Source organism: Pangasianodon hypophthalmus, chromosome 6 (assembly GCF_027358585.1).
Source record: "Pangasianodon hypophthalmus isolate fPanHyp1 chromosome 6, fPanHyp1.pri, whole genome shotgun sequence".
NCBI classification, from domain to species: domain Eukaryota; kingdom Metazoa; phylum Chordata; class Actinopteri; order Siluriformes; family Pangasiidae; genus Pangasianodon; species Pangasianodon hypophthalmus.
In genome coordinates this window covers 13,725,540-13,740,887 of record NC_069715.1, presented here as the reverse complement: position 1 = coordinate 13,740,887, position 15,348 = coordinate 13,725,540, and the positions used below count along the sequence as shown (strand labels likewise).

The following is a 15,348-nucleotide window of genomic DNA, read 5'->3' as shown; positions in this document are numbered from 1 at the left end:
AGAAGACTTCAAAAGCAGAAATATAGAGAGGATCTGCTCATGATCCAAAATGTACAAGCTCATCGGTCAAGCTTGGTCGAGGTAGTATCATGGCTTGGGCTTGCATGGCTGCTTCTGGAATGGACTCACTAATCTTTATTGATTATGTAACTCATGATGGTAGCAGCAGAATGAATTCAGAAGTCTACAGAAACATTCTGCATAACAATTTACACACTGCCAACACAACAAAGGATCAGAGGGGGAAAAAAGTGGAAGGTTTTAGGCTAGACAAGTCAATCACCAGACTTTAACTCAATTGAGCATGCATTTCACCTCCTGCAAAGGAGACTGAAGGGAGCAAAAACTAAAGCAAAAAACAACAACAGGTATTGCAAGCAAGTGGTATGCAACCAAATATTAAGTGTTATTTACGTTACTTTACTTTAAGACTATTTTTTACAATATCTAAAAATTGGGTTGTCTGCCACCAAAGGTGCCATGTTCTAAGTTGTTTAATACATCTAGATGTAAATATCAGGAAATTAAAGCTGAAATTCTGATCTATTGTTTCATATTAATCTTTTGAACTCAAGGCCAAATGTTTTCAGTATATAGCAAAAACACTGAAAAAAGAATTGGCCTTGTCCTTCCAATACTTTGGGGACTGTACGTCACTTTTTGACTTGAAAGGTATCGGCACATGTGTGCACACATACAAGAAGTGAAGTGACTTGTGGCCAAGTATGGTGACCCATACTAGGAATTTGTGCTCTGCATTTAACCCATCCAAGTGCACACACAGTAGTGAACACACACACCGTGAACACACACCCGGAGCAGTGGGCAGCCTTTTTTTTTTTGCTGCGGCGCCCGGGGAGCAGTTGGGGGTTCGGTGCCTTGCTCAAGGGTCTCACCTCAGTCGTGGTATTGAGGGTGGGAGAGAGCGCTGGTCATTCACTCCCCCCACCTACAATCCCTGCTGGACCCGAGACTCGAACCCACAACCTTCAGGTTCACCTTCGGGTTGCAAGTCCGACTCGCTATCCATTAGGCCACGACTGCCCCTCAAGTGACCAAGTGACCAAGTGACCAAGTGACCAAGTGAGTCTTACTACCTCTGTATGCGTGACATATAATCAAACAGCAAGATAAAATTTTCAAAATTGTATAGTTTTGATGACTTTTAGGCTTCTCAAGTTTCAAAATCAACTATTAGAGAGCAACTCACAAAATTCCTAAATTTCAGCAAACATCACTGGAATTACAGTTGCATTTGTGTATTGTGTATGAGGCCAAAACTAAATGAACAAATTCAGCATGTTTGGTGAGAACATGTGGTTTGATCATAAAGGCACTTGGACATCCCTGCACAAGGGTCTCCAACCTCTCATTTCATTCTGTATATATGTTTACAGGAAACAGGAAGATACTTTTATACTATGTCCTTTAGCTTTCTGATGCTTGGTCTCTATGGTAGTCAGTTACATCAAGACCCTCATAGTTACTGACAGCCCAAAGCAACCACTTAAAGCCACAAGCCCCTACCCATCTCTCTGCTGCCTGTGTGTCTGCAATTAATCTGATCCCTGCCCTCATCACAACCTCAGCCTCCAGACAGACACACACACATATACACACAACTATCCTTAAATTGATCTCTTAGGGCCAGTGTTGTCTCAGATTTGTTGTATACAGCCTAACAAAGGAAGCTGCAGGAGGTGTGACTGGATCAACTTGGATGGAAGAAGCTTTCAAGAGTTTGGCTGCTGACCCTGAAAGCCCTTGCTTACTTGGCCAATAATAATAATCTGTTTTTGTACTAATAGAATATATGTGTCTTCTGATTATCAATTTGCTTGTTATCAATTTGCTTGAATTTAAAATGTTTATAAATGTGTTCTTGGTGCCGCTGTGTCTATTGGATTCCCTCTTACCAATAATGTTCCTAGTGTGTCCACAGTTTTGGATAAATCAGTATAGCCACCAGCTATTCAATAACCAATTGTTTGGAATGCACACCTACACTGCTACACACGCTTCTGTGCTCAGCACTTTCACCCTCTCCCCTGCTTTAGCTGCAGATAACGTGCATGGCTGTATGCTAGAGGGTGTAATACAATTCTCTCTCCTGAATTTTAACAAGTCTCTCCTCAAGGATATTGCATATGGGCCATGAAACAGTTGTTCTTATGTGCCCTAGACACTGTGACTAGGGTTACATCAAAAACTGGAGAGTACTAAATAGTACCGTTTTTACATAGTGTGTAGTACAGTAGTATAGCTGAGAAAGCATTAATCTTACTAAAGATAACCTGAAGGTCTCATGAACTCTGTTGTACATTTTCCTTGGCTAGTTCTGCTGGTACAAAATTTATATTGTGTGTCTGTGTCTGTGGTTTGCAGACTACATCAAGCCATCCATGTGCAGCTCCAGCTCATGCTCTCTGAATAGTGAGAATCCATATGCCACCATCCGGGACCCACCAGGTCTGACCTGCAAGCACACAGAGAGCAGCTACGTGGAGATGAAGTCTCCTGCACACAGGGACTTGGCCTTCTGCACCAGCACTAACACTACCACCCGCACCTCTGCAAGCAGGAACATCTATGACATGGGTAGGTTAGATATGAGGAAGGGCTTCAGAAATGCAGTCAGTTAATGTTATTACTAAAACCAATTTTTTGCTATCTGTTGCATCCACAGGGTGTTGTACAAAATATTCCTAACATATTTCAAATAGGAGTATTGGTTAGAGGGTTAATTCAGGCAGTCAGTGATAACTTTTTAAAAATGGCCATATTTGTGTTGACAGAGGGTGGAAATTCAATAAAGAACAGTAAGAGTACCATTTAGGTTCACTTTGTGGGTATACAGTTACTGACTGTAGCCCATCTGTTGCTATACAATTCAATTCAATTCAATTCATTTTTATTTGTATAGCGCTTTTTTACAAAGGTTATTGTTTCAAAGCAGCTTTACACAAACAAAAGTAAAGTGAAGTGTGTGTGTGTGAGACATCTCTGATGAGCAAGCAGGGTGACGGTGGCAAGGAAAAACTCCCTGAGATGGTGATAGGAAGAAACCTTGAGAGGAACCAGACTCAACAGAGAACCCATCCTCATATGGGTTTACACTATAGGCATTCAAACACAAATGATCACAACTCATAAAAACTTCAAATTGGTTTTATATACAGTATATGTATGCAATTTTAATGCAAAGTTTTCTGAAGGAGAAATGAGGAATTATCCTATGTCTCTCATTTTTTCCCCAAAAGCTTAAGCACATCCATCCATACATTCTCTTTCCCGCTTATCCTACACAGGGTCGCTGGGTAGCCTGGAGCCTATCCCAGGGGACTCTGGGCACAAGAGTCTCACACACCCATTCACACACTATGGACAATTTGGAAATGCCAATCAGCCTACAACGCATGTCTATGGACTTGGGGAGGAAACCAGAGTACACATATTTTACATTTAATAAGTAATTCTGCTCTTTTTCACACACTACCATTGCTGTACTATTAAACTGTAAGCAAATATTTTTTCTGATTTCTTTATACACTATATTGCAATCAGTATTTGGACACCTCTCCTAATTATTGAGTTCAGGTGTTTCAGCCACACCCATTGCTAACAGGTACATAAAATCAAGCACATAGCCATGCAATCTCCCTAGACAAACAATGGCAGTAGAATGGGTCATACTGAAGAGCTCAGTGACTTTATACATGGCACGGTCATAAGATGCCACCTGTGCCACCTTTACCAAGTCAGTAGTGAAATTTCGGCCCTGCTAGAACTGCCTGGTTAACTGTCAGTGCTAAAATTCTGAAATCAAAGCATCTAGGAGCAACAAGAGCTTAGGCATGAAGCAGTAGACCACACAAACTCCCAGAGCGGGGCCACCCAGTGCTGAAGTGTGTAGCACGTAAAAATTGCCTATTCTCTGCATCACTACGGAGTTCCAAACTGCCTCTGGAAGTAAAATCAGCACAAGATCTGTGCATAAGGAACTTCATGGCCAAGCATCTGCAAACAAAACTAAGATCACTATGTGCTACCTACCGGAATGCATAGTGCCAACAGTAGAGTGTGGTGGAGGTGAGATAATGGTCTGTTTTTCAGGGTTTGCGCTAGGTCAGTTAGTTCTAATGAAGGGTAATACTAATGCGACAGCATACAAAGACATTTTAGACAATTGTATATTTCCAATACGACTCCATATTCATGCCTGTGGTTTTGGAATGGGATGTCCAACAAGCTCATACAGGTGTGATACTTATAGTGAACTTAAATATGTTGCATTGTGCATCTACATATTATACAGTCGGGTCCATAAGTATTTGGACAGTGACACAGTTTTCATTATTTTGCCTCTGTACTCCAACACTACAATTGATTTGAAATGAAGCAGTCAAGATGCGATTGAAGTGTAGACTTTTAATTCAAGGGGTTTTACAAAAATATTGCATTAAAAGTGTAGGAATCACAGCGATTTTTTATATAGTCCCTCAATTTTCACAGGCTCAAAAGTAATTGGACAAATTATAAATATAAGGATTATTTTTAATAAGTGGATGCAAATCCTTTGCAGTCAATGACTGGCTGAAGTCTGGATCCCATGGACATAACTAAAGGAATTTCCTCTCTGAGGCGTTTTGCCAGGTCTTTACTGCTGCCGCCTTCATTTGCTGCTTGTTTGTGGATCTTTCTGCCTTCAGTTTTGTCTTCAGTAAGTGAAAATCATGCTCAGTTGGGTTGAAGTCAGGTGACTGACTCGGCCATTTAAGAACATTCCATTTCTTTGCCTTAAGAAGCTCTTCCGTTCTTCAGTGGTACCAGTGGTTTGTGTACAGAAGTAAACCCTCTGTATTTACATCCATGAAGACGTCTCTTGATTGTAGACCAAGGAAAGAATTCTGTGGTCTTCCAGGCCTTTTGGTGTTGCTGAGCTTTCAAGTGCATTTCTTCTTTTTAAGAATATACCAAATTGTTGATTTGGCAACCCCTAATGTTTCTGCCATCTCTCTGATAGGTCTGATGGCTTCCTTCATTTGCATTGACACCTCTTTGGACCACATATTGAGAGTTCCCATGAACAGATAGAAAATGCAAATTCAACACTTGGAATGAACTCCAGATGTTTTATCTCCTTAATTTGTCATGAAATAATAAGGAAACTGAAACATGAAACTACTTATCAGTCAACTGTCTTTTCCAATTACTTTTGAGCCTGTGAAAATGGAGAGACTGTAAAAAAAATGGCTGTAGTTTCTAAACGGTTAATGCACTATTTTTGTTAAACCTTTGAATTAAGGCTGAAAGTCTACACTTCAATCACACTTATAAAAATTGTAACCGTCCAAATACTTATGGCCCCAACTGTAGTTTGTGTTTGATTTCTATTAAAGGCCAAGCACATCTCATTTGATAATCTATGCACAAGGTTACAGAATTTTGAACACCAGCTATGTGATGGGTCTCATATTATCAGTATTATACATAGTCCTAACACAATAAAACCTCACTTTCATAGGACTGGAGCAACTCTAAAAATCATTTTATAGGAGAACTGCTCCTTGCTTGCAGGTATTCCTGCACAATGCCATGCCATGCTTCCAAAAAATTGCAGTTGCCACTTGCATGTTGGTACCAAAGGAAAATAATACAAAAACAGAAAAATAGATGATCCTAGTGTCTACCGTTTTGCAAAACTCCGTGCACAAAAGTGATGTGGAATTGCGCAATCAATACACGTTTAGGAAGGATTTCTTCTGTGTGAAAACAAACCTGCAATTCTGAGCTCCTCCCCAAACAAGTCCAGAATCGGTCCTGGGAGAGTTTCTGTATTAAAGTATTCTGACCAAATTGGTGAAAATGCCTTTTAAACACCTCATATGAGAATAGTCCACCAACAAAAAATATCCAGCCAAGAGCAGTCTTGTCAGAAACAGACACTGATGACAGGTAGAAAAAAATGAACATAAATTCTGCATGGAAAAATATGCAATACATTGTCTAACTGCACATCTACTGAACATGATGAACCAACATGGTATGTGTGTCTAATAAAATGACTAGTAAATGTAAATGATGCTTTAAAACCCCAGCAATGCTGCGGTTACACATACTACTATGTCAAGGTCACTGCTGGTATAGAATTGATCCACCTAAGAATATCTAACATATATATATATATATATAATGTGTGTGTATTCTTAGTATACTTCAATATATTTAACTAAGATTTTACCTGCATCTCTATCAGAACCCACAGTGAGTGTCCTACAGGGACCCAATGGCCTGGCGACTGGTTTCTCCCAGAACCCTTATGACCTTCCTCGGAACAGCCACATCCCGAGCCACTACGACATCCTGCCCATGCGCCACAGCCCCACACACACTCCGCCGCCCCCTGAGAGCCCCCCCAGCTCCTTGCTGTAGAGCCCAGCCCTGAGCCTACCTCTACACTACAGCAAGCACCACCTGCTTCTGCAGGACCTCCTCTTGTCAATCTTTTTATCTTATCACATATTTCCATCTCCTTCCCGGATACACACAGATGCATGACAAGATGGCTATGAATTCTGTAACATAGTTTTGCTGGATTGGTATGTGTCTATGTGTGTGTGTGGGACATCAGATGGCTAAGAAAGGATTGTACAAAGATCTGTAAAGATATTAGCAACTACTCACTTCTCTCTTCTCTTCATTCACTTCCCTGGAAGGTAAAAGGTTTTCATTGAGAATGCTGGACAGAGGACTGAGAAGAAAACACATCCTGTATTCTGTATCTAATTGTGTATATTGCAGTAAACTAATAGACTATCAAGGCACTCTTGTGTTGAAGAATTTCCATACAAACGAGCTGTCTCCAGTTGTAGAAGGAACATAGTCTCAGTGATTCGCTGGTCAGTAGCTTAAGCAGAGGGTGAAGTTGACCCAATCACCTGTTCCCTAAAGCAATCAGGGACTGACTCTGGCCATCTAATCAGAGCCAATGGATACTGTCACCTACAGGGGACGTGTCACTGCTGCCCTTGACTATTTGAAGAGGACTGAAAAGACCTTAGTGAGAAAGCATGGCTTAATAGTAAATGGTTAAATAGTAAGACCATTTAGTTTTTACTGTTTAAAGACAATTACCAAAATGAGTTTTTGAGAACCATCAGTTTTTCTTCATAACACAATATAAGTATAATTCTTTAAACATTTCATAAAGTATTTTAAAATCTGCTGAGGTAGAGCACAGCTCTTTATAAAAGATTTATGAGAAAAACAGCAGCTTGATATACACTGTACAATGTTCTTAATACCACTAGTCTATATTAAACTGCTGTTTCATCCAAAAAACATTGATGGATGGTTATATATCACGTTTGCAGGTGTGATGTCATGTGAATGTATATTCAAGACTGTATACTAAAGTTTTTGTTTTTTTTTAGTAAATATATATTATTTGTTGTTTCTGTTTATATTTTTAAAATCCTGGTGGTTGGATCTTAAGAGAGCTTTTGTTTTTGTGTTTATTTGTAACATTTGCTTAAACAGCAGTTTTGTTTTCCATAAAGGTGTAAAGTTTAAATAGAAAACAATCTAGCATGAACAAATTATATCAAATGATGCTTAATTCATTTCTTGTGACTGTACCACCCATGCACACTAGCGATACACAATGTAAGTTATCTTTTTTGTCTAAGTAGATGCATTACAGTGGGCAGTGATCACCTACATATCGTTTGGAGACATTTCCTGAATCTTGTTTCATATGAAGTTCAGTTTGGTAATTCTGCTTGCTTGTTTTGTGCAATGCTCTAAATGTGGCCCCATTCCCCTCACTAAAGCAATAACCTGCAGACAATCACACAGGGACAAAAGTGCAGTTTATCCATACACACACAGCAAGTTGGTGTGCTTTAAGCCTGTTTGTGAAACAAAACTGATTTGATCTTTGTGTCATTTCATTCAAAATAAAGCTTATAGAGAATAGGTTTAATTTAACTGTAGCCCTCACATCCATGACATGAGCTACTTCTCTTTACCTGAGGGATTTAACCACTTCTACATTGTTTAATGATTAGGGAAATGACCACTGAGTATTAAGGAAATGAAATGAAGCAGTCTGAAGTAAATGGCTAATGATTTAACCAAAAACACTGATTAGGAAGGATGACAAAGGCACTTATTACAAAAACAAACTACAAAGACAAAATTCATTTAACATAATTCGAAGCATCACAAAACATTTATCACAAATTCCTGAATTACTCACTTAACCGTAATTTTATTTTTCACTTTGAAATTCGAATTACAGTGGATAGAGTAATAGTATAATGATAAAAAAAAAAGTCACAGTACAGCACAGACGAAACAAAAGTTTTTGAGGCAATATGTGAAAGAGAACTGATAGAACATCAATTTCCAGATGAATGTAAGACACACCAGCTATGTGCAGTGCTTAGGCTGGGCATAGCTGTGCCATCTGTACCCATACATCATTGGCACTGCCCTTTAGCCATCTACCAGTCAGTTACATGATTAGTTTCAGGGTCCCAAGGGCCAGTTTAGAAGAAGGCCCAATACCATATACCATATAGTCACAGAATGCATAGAGAAAGACATAGTGCCAAACTTGACAGGTATACAATTTTCTTTACAACTATTCTATTCTGCTTTAGACTGCCATATTGTGATGTTCATACCGAGTTCACTATGACTTATTTTGTGAAAAGCTGTCAAGAGGTTCAAACCTACACACTCCTCATTATAATTTTGAATTATTATAGCAGGTATTACAAGGGGGATTTCCACCCTAACCCAAATAGGTCTCAGAGTGCCTAGCTTTAGGAAGAATTCACTTAACATTTAAGTGTAACAGAGAGGGTGTAGGGTTTTAAGGATATACCAGAATAGATCATGCATATTGTCCTCACTATCATTTCTACTGTACACACAATACTATTCCTTAGGCAGCCATGGTGCAAAAATGATTTGCAGTTTATGATGTTCCCCACATCTGCTGAATTATAGGAATGCTTGCTTTTACAATCACAACAGGATTATACTGGGCTACAATACATTATACATTCTTAATTTATTTTGATCAGAAACATAGTACTGTCCTAAAATTCAGGAGTCTTACATAATAGGCACAAAACAATAAATCAGTTGGCTACTATAGAATAAATACTAAAGAATTAAACTGTAGTGTGGGTTAGATAAGGAAAGAAATAGTGTGTTTGGTGCAAAAACATCTAAAAGCTCCAGCCTACAATCATCAGTTATGTCTTGAGTGCAGTGGTCTGGCTATTCTTTCTATTGACTAAGGAGAGTGGTGCACTGAATGGGAAGTTTGTTTGACACTACTATATTCTAAGATCTCTGTCCTCACTTACTATACTACATACATTTTTATAGTGTTTCAGTGCTGTTAAAATGGGTTCCTACACTGACTGCCATCAAAGTCTAAGCTCAAATGTTTTTGTGTTGAACTTTTTTCCTCAAGTTTTGCATCAATCGTTGTTCCTGAATGATTTAAACTTGCTATTTAACCTGGCTAAAAGAACCAAACAGAGGTGACATTAGATGGCAGAAACATCAAGAAAAAAGGCAGCAGTCAGAATGGATGAATGCCACCATTTTAGCACTGCAGACGATCATGTGATGAAGGCCTCACAGCACTGCTGTGAAGAGCAGGAGGAAAAAGCCCACAGTGTGAGCACATGCACAAAAAGGGAGGCTTCCCTGTGTGACATTCCACTGAGAAAGGCACTAAAATCACTACTCTACAAGAAATGCACAGGATGAATGAAAACAGCAGCAGCATGAGGAACTCTGTCAGTGTGAGGAGTCATGTCTGTGGGGTTCTCTGTACCAAAGAACATCTTCCCACTCCTCTTTCCAGAATGCTGATATAAAGCATGCAAGCATATTCTACTATACAGACCACAGGAGCCACAACAATCATGACTGATGTGTTACGCTATCCGCTAGGATACTGTCAAAAATACAATAATAGGAGTGCTCCTAAGATGGTATTTAAGTTTACATGCAAAGTGAAGCTTTTGCATACACACAGCCATAGCTAAAGTTGGGAGGTCAATGATCTCTGGGGCCTAATGCTAGTCTAACATCTAGTATCCAAACTCTCTAAGTACAGCATACAGTAACACCTCCTTAATGCCACTGTCTAATCTCGTGACAGGCTCAGACACAAACACGGGCCAGCTGCGCAAGACACCAACATGAACAAACCTCACACTGTTCGCAAATTAAAGAATATATTAAGATGTTTCTGTGAAGATCAGCACAACTGATTATTAAAATTTTGCAATAAAAAAGCCTACCATGGCAGAAAACAAACAAACCAAAAAAAATGTTAGTCCAGAGCGCAGGTGGTAACCCTTTTGAGATCTGAGGTTTGGAAACACAGCTTCTGTGCTCTAGCCCAAGCGTGCAGCTGCGCCTCTGAACCAAAGCAGTCTTTAAGAAGTGGTGGGAGAGGGGGGAAGGGGTGAGAAGAGAGGGAGGGATGAGGGCTTTTCTGCAGGTGGGCTTTGCAGGAAAAGGAGGTCATGGAGGGGGCTAGATGTTCTGGCAACACTGCATTTTTGGCTTATTCTCAGTGGGCTGCACCTGGATGGACACCACGTTGTTGCTGGGTGATATGTCGTTATCCCGGCGGTCCGACATCTGTTTCTGGGACACGATCCGGTAGATTTCTGTAAGATAACGATCAGCTTGTAAGGTACAGGATCATCTTCTCTACAAAGGTGATTAGTTATGATTATTAAAACACTAGAATTGTTTTTGGATTATTTTATTTAGCTTATGGAGATTCACATCAGTGTGTGCACAGAGATCTCTGCCCTAAAAATAGCCCTTGTGTGCTGAGATGCCTCTGAAATCATTTGAATTCATTACACCTTTTTTATTCAGCCTGAGCTATAAACATTGCAGTATGCCTGAGGTAATGTAATTACCATGTTATATCTGATGGCCTTTAAAAATGTAAACTCCTTTCAGCTTACACTGCAGAAAGGAAATCAGGCTAGGCTGACAAACAAAGCTGCAACAGAAGCAGGAAGCTTTTTTATTACAGTCACGTCAAGCGGGAGGAACTCAACGGACCCAGCCCAGCAAGGTCAGTCCTTTGATTAGTCATTCATAAGGGAATGGCCTTTGACCAAAAACCAATCAGCCTTTAGCCTACACACATACACTTTCTCAAGCTCATCTGCATGAAGTTCTGCTCATCAACTCACTTTTTTTTCCTCCTCTGGTTTCTGGCTAAATATGATTTAGGCTCAATCTTACAGCATATAAGAAACCAAACAGACATGACAACAGCTCCTGCACTCAGACTCCACTCACCAGTCAGGATGGTCTGAAAGGCTGTCTCCACGTTGGTGGAATCCAGAGCTGATGTCTCCAGGAAAGACAACCCGTTCTTCTCTGCAGAGACAAGGAACAATTTTTCACTGAGATAGCATTTCAAGGCCCCACTGATCCACTTCAAAAGAACACAAGGCTCTTAAGAATATAGCCTTCACTCTTGCCTTATCAAAATATTTTTTAAAACAAGTAGTATCCTGAATAAAGTTTAGGAACAGGAAGGTGGGCAGCAGTGCGCCAGTTCTTGGCTCAAATCCAACCGGGGTTCTGACCTGCGAATGCGCGTGCCTCATCAGTGGGCACAGCCCGGAGATGGCGCAGGTCACTTTTGTTGCCAACCAGCATGATAACAATGTTGCTGTCTGCATGGTCCCTCAGCTCCTTCAGCCAGCGCTCCACATTCTCATAGGTCAGATGCTTGGCAATGTCGTACACCAGCAGAGCCCCCACAGCACCACGGTAATACCTGTAAACCAAAAATAAAGGGCAATCTCTACCTGGCAAGTAGTAACTCAGAGGTTAAAGGGGGTCCACGACATTTTAAAAAGACACAATGTTTACATTTGATCATGGGATTTCCAGCAAAACCGTATGTGGCATTTTTTTAACAAATCTGTGAAAACTACTAAAACTGTAATTATACATGATAAAAAAATGAGAGAAAATAAAAATGATTCGGCACAGAAAAAAAAGGGGAGAAAAAAAAAGAAACAGCCGGTACAGCAGAGTCAGCAGATTCTTTAATGTGGCACTGTCCCGAGCTTTGCACAAGAGTGGTGGTGTTTTCTTACGCTGAGGTGATGGCTCTGTAGCGCTCCTGCCCAGCCGTGTCCCATATCTGGGCTTTTACGGTCTTCCCATCCACCTGAATGCTGCGAGTAGCAAACTCCACTCCAATAGTGCTTTTACTTTCCAGGTTGAACTCGTTGCGGGTGAAACGGGACAAAAGGTTACTCTTCCCCACTCCAGAGTCTCCAATCAGGACCACTTCAAAAAAAAAATAAATAAATAAATAAAAGTGTTCAACTTTCTGCTCTAATCTCAAGTAAGTAGGGGTATACTGATCCAGCACAGAATATTCATATCAGAACCCATACTGTCAATCAGATCTGGCACATTTTTCCAGTGTGTGATGTCGACTGCATTTGAACATAAGATCAGTATTACAGTAGTATTATACAGAATTATATTAGAGGGAAAATGGAAATAGTGGGATTGGTGCAACTCGCATGCTAACTAATCCCCACATTTACATTTTTACAGCTCGGTTATGATTTGGGGCATGTTTGGAGTGGTGGAGACCCCCACTGTAAAAGACAGACTATTGGATCTGACTTTCTATTGTCTTTAATGATTAACACTTTCCTAACCTCATTCTCCACTCGATCAAAGGTAAAAATGGTAAAATGGCAACAACTTGCCCTAGATGCCGCTGTAAAGGGACACAAGATTGACAGTAATGGCGTTCTTTATATGCTACATTTAATTACATAATATATTGCATAATACGTGGTTAAAAACATGGTACCAACTGTTCAGTTGTGAAACCACAAAGAAGTAACTTCACCAGGCTTGAGAACCCTGATATTGGGTTGAAAGAACAGTCGGGTTGTTTACATTACACACATACACACACCCGTGTGTGTGTGTGCGTGTGTATACATTTTATATATACATACATATACATTATATTATATTATATATATATATATATATATATATATATATATATATATATATATATATATACACACACACACACACACATACATGTACATACATAGATAGACAGATAGATAGATTTTTGAAGTGGATGTTTGGATTTTTTCCAACCGACATTTTCTACATTTTACAACCGACATCTCTGCGTTTGCTGTGACTTTCTAGTGACCGGGCTGGTAGTAAGGGAGATTAACATTAACTAGTAAATAACTAAACGCCGTGGTGTTGTCTTCCTGGTTATGGGACAGAAGAAACGTTTCAGCATTTCCTTTTATCTTGTGGCAATAAAATCTGCTTAACACGACTGACCAGTCAGTTGAAGCGAACCTGCCAGGTTTAACCGCCGCCTGGAGATCATGTGTAAGGTGTGGTGCTCGAGACAGAAATATCTAGATACATCTTAAACACATTATATGCTTGTTTCACTGCGTCGCTAATGTGAGTAGCATTAGCTATTTAGCTAAATAAAATATAGGTATGTCTGTTTTTGCTATGTTCATTACTCTAACAATCACAGCCATCAGGGATTAGCGTAGCGGAGAATAATTTGCGTATAACGTTTTTCGCTAGCAATAAGCAACATTTCTCGCTAATTCTGGCCTGTTAGCTAGCTAGCCTAGGTGGAGACAGCTAGCATGCTAAGACATTTTGTACAGTTCCTGCCTTATCCAATATTATCTTTTTTTCTTGCTAACATTAGAAAAAATTAATCAAGACGACATTAGCTATAGCGGCTTTAAAAAATTATTCACCTTTAAACAAGTAGTCGTATTCGTCGTCTCTTGTTCCCATCTTGCTAGAAATGAAGGTTAAACAGTGGTAGGTAAACACTTATCGAGCTAAAATGGAAACAGCCCGCTTGGTCCTTCCCGCTGCTGCACTGCAGTCAGATTGTGTGCAACTCGGTAGCCATGCTAACTATTTAGCAAGCGTGCGGCCTTCATTCAAGGGTTCAAAACAATCGCTACAATTTCAAAATAAAAGTCATTGTTACGCGATGGCTATCGACAATCAGTAAAAGATGGTCCCTGAGTGATTTCTGTTACTAGTTGAGAAACGAGAGGCTGACATATGCGGTATATGTGAGCAAGGCGTTGAAACAGCGAATTAAAATAACTCACTTATATTTATCCCTCTTTATTTGTGCTCCCCTCTTCTTGTTACTGAATTCAGATGAAGGCTTTGACCGGTCCACTTAAGAATATTTCCTTATGCTTTGTGCCACTGTTGTGCTGTATCCGCTTTAGTAAACTTATTTAAATTTTTTTTTTTTTTAGGGGGGACACTAGTAACAAAATTTCTAAAGCAATTATAGTATAATTTATGGTTGATGGTGGCGTCTAGCGTGTCAGCCGGTTCCATGGTGTAATGGTTAGCACTCTGGACTCTGAATCCAGCGATCCGAGTTCAAATCTCGGTGGAACCTGCCAGTGCTTTCTTTTTCATTTATTTATTTTTTTCTATTTATTTTGTAATTTTTTTTTCTTTTTTATGTATTTATTTTTGTTAATTAATTGTTGCTGCAGAAAACAAGAATCCTTACTAAATAATGGCTCCATGTAAAGAACAGTGAACCCATGTGTACTGCAAACCCAAGTGCCTTAGCAGAGTGCAGAGCATTTACTGAGCTGGTCTACATCAGCACACTAACACACTCCACTAACACTGCAGCAACACACACCAACACTCTACTAACACTGCATTAACACACACCAACACTCCACTGACACTGCAGCAACACACACCAACACTCCACTGACAAGATTCAAGATCTTTATTTGCCATTTGCACATGCACAGGTATACAAGGGCATTGGAATTCTTGTGCGGTTCTCTCAGTGCAAGTGTTAGTCTAAGACATAAAAAAGGCAGTAAACAATAGAAACTACAAATAACACAGACAACAAATAGTAACAAATCACAATAACACAATAACAATATATAACCAGCAATATAATAAAAACTTAAAATATAATTTGTACAGCCAGTTGCCTCCAGTGGCTGCATTTTGCACTATGATAACAGCATTTATGATATATTTGCTATGTATGTGTGTGTAAACAAGGGAAAAGTTACTTAGAGAGTGATTCCTTAAGTTATTGAGGATGTGAGTTGGGGGAAAGGGTATCTAACTCCAGCCTGGATATCCTCAGCTATTAGTCTGGTAACCGCTGGAATGAAGCTGTTGTGATAGCGCTCGCCGTGAGCTTTGGTCTCTGGTCTGTGGTGGTAACTTGAGATCCTC

At 39.7% G+C, this 15,348-nt stretch overlaps 2 protein-coding genes and 1 non-coding gene across 6 annotated transcripts in view; 2 read left to right on the top strand and 1 right to left on the bottom strand.

Annotated features, from left to right (window-relative positions):
• The window catches only part of megf11 (multiple EGF-like-domains 11), a 109,904-nt gene extending 102,008 nt beyond the window's left edge, over positions 1-7,896 (top strand). For 3 of the 4 annotated variants that reach the window (XM_053234966.1, XM_026927092.3, XM_026927089.3), the window contains 2 exons: positions 2,386-2,598; positions 6,257-7,896. In XM_053234966.1, coding sequence (XP_053090941.1) covers positions 2,386-2,598; positions 6,257-6,432 — 389 coding nt within the window. In that variant the 3' untranslated portion in view covers positions 6,433-7,896. Of the gene's footprint in view, positions 1-2,385; positions 2,599-3,308; positions 6,160-6,256 lie in introns of those variants that run through there. The other variant, XM_053234967.1, reaches the window with a different exon arrangement.
• Positions 7,897-8,248: 352 nt separating this feature from the next.
• On the bottom strand, positions 8,249-14,035 carry rab11a (RAB11a, member RAS oncogene family). The gene is made up of 5 exons (XM_026927094.3): positions 13,857-14,035; positions 12,174-12,369; positions 11,655-11,848; positions 11,362-11,442; positions 8,249-10,709 (listed from the first exon to the last, which is right to left on the bottom strand). Exons 1-5 carry the CDS (start codon positions 13,894-13,896, stop codon positions 10,573-10,575), a joined length of 648 nt encoding a protein of 215 aa, XP_026782895.1. The 5' UTR covers positions 13,897-14,035; the 3' UTR covers positions 8,249-10,572.
• Positions 14,036-14,458: 423 nt separating this feature from the next.
• On the top strand, positions 14,459-14,530 carry trnaq-cug (transfer RNA glutamine (anticodon CUG)). Its single transcript has one exon. It is a non-coding gene; the product is annotated as a tRNA-Gln (tRNA).
• Positions 14,531-15,348: the final 818 nt, after the last annotated feature.

Bases quoted from the DNA above. Each gene is read 5' to 3' on its own strand.
- rab11a (XM_026927094.3), bottom strand. From the start codon at position 13,896: ATGGGAACAAGAGACGACGAATACGACTACTTGTTTAAAG. The intron at 12,370-13,856 runs GTGAATAATTTT...TTTTTTTTGAAG, and splicing joins ATACGACTACTTGTTTAAAG to TGGTCCTGATTGGAGACTCT. The intron at 10,710-11,361 runs GTGAGTGGAGTC...GTTATCTTACAG, and splicing joins CTTTCAGACCATCCTGACTG to AAATCTACCGGATCGTGTCC.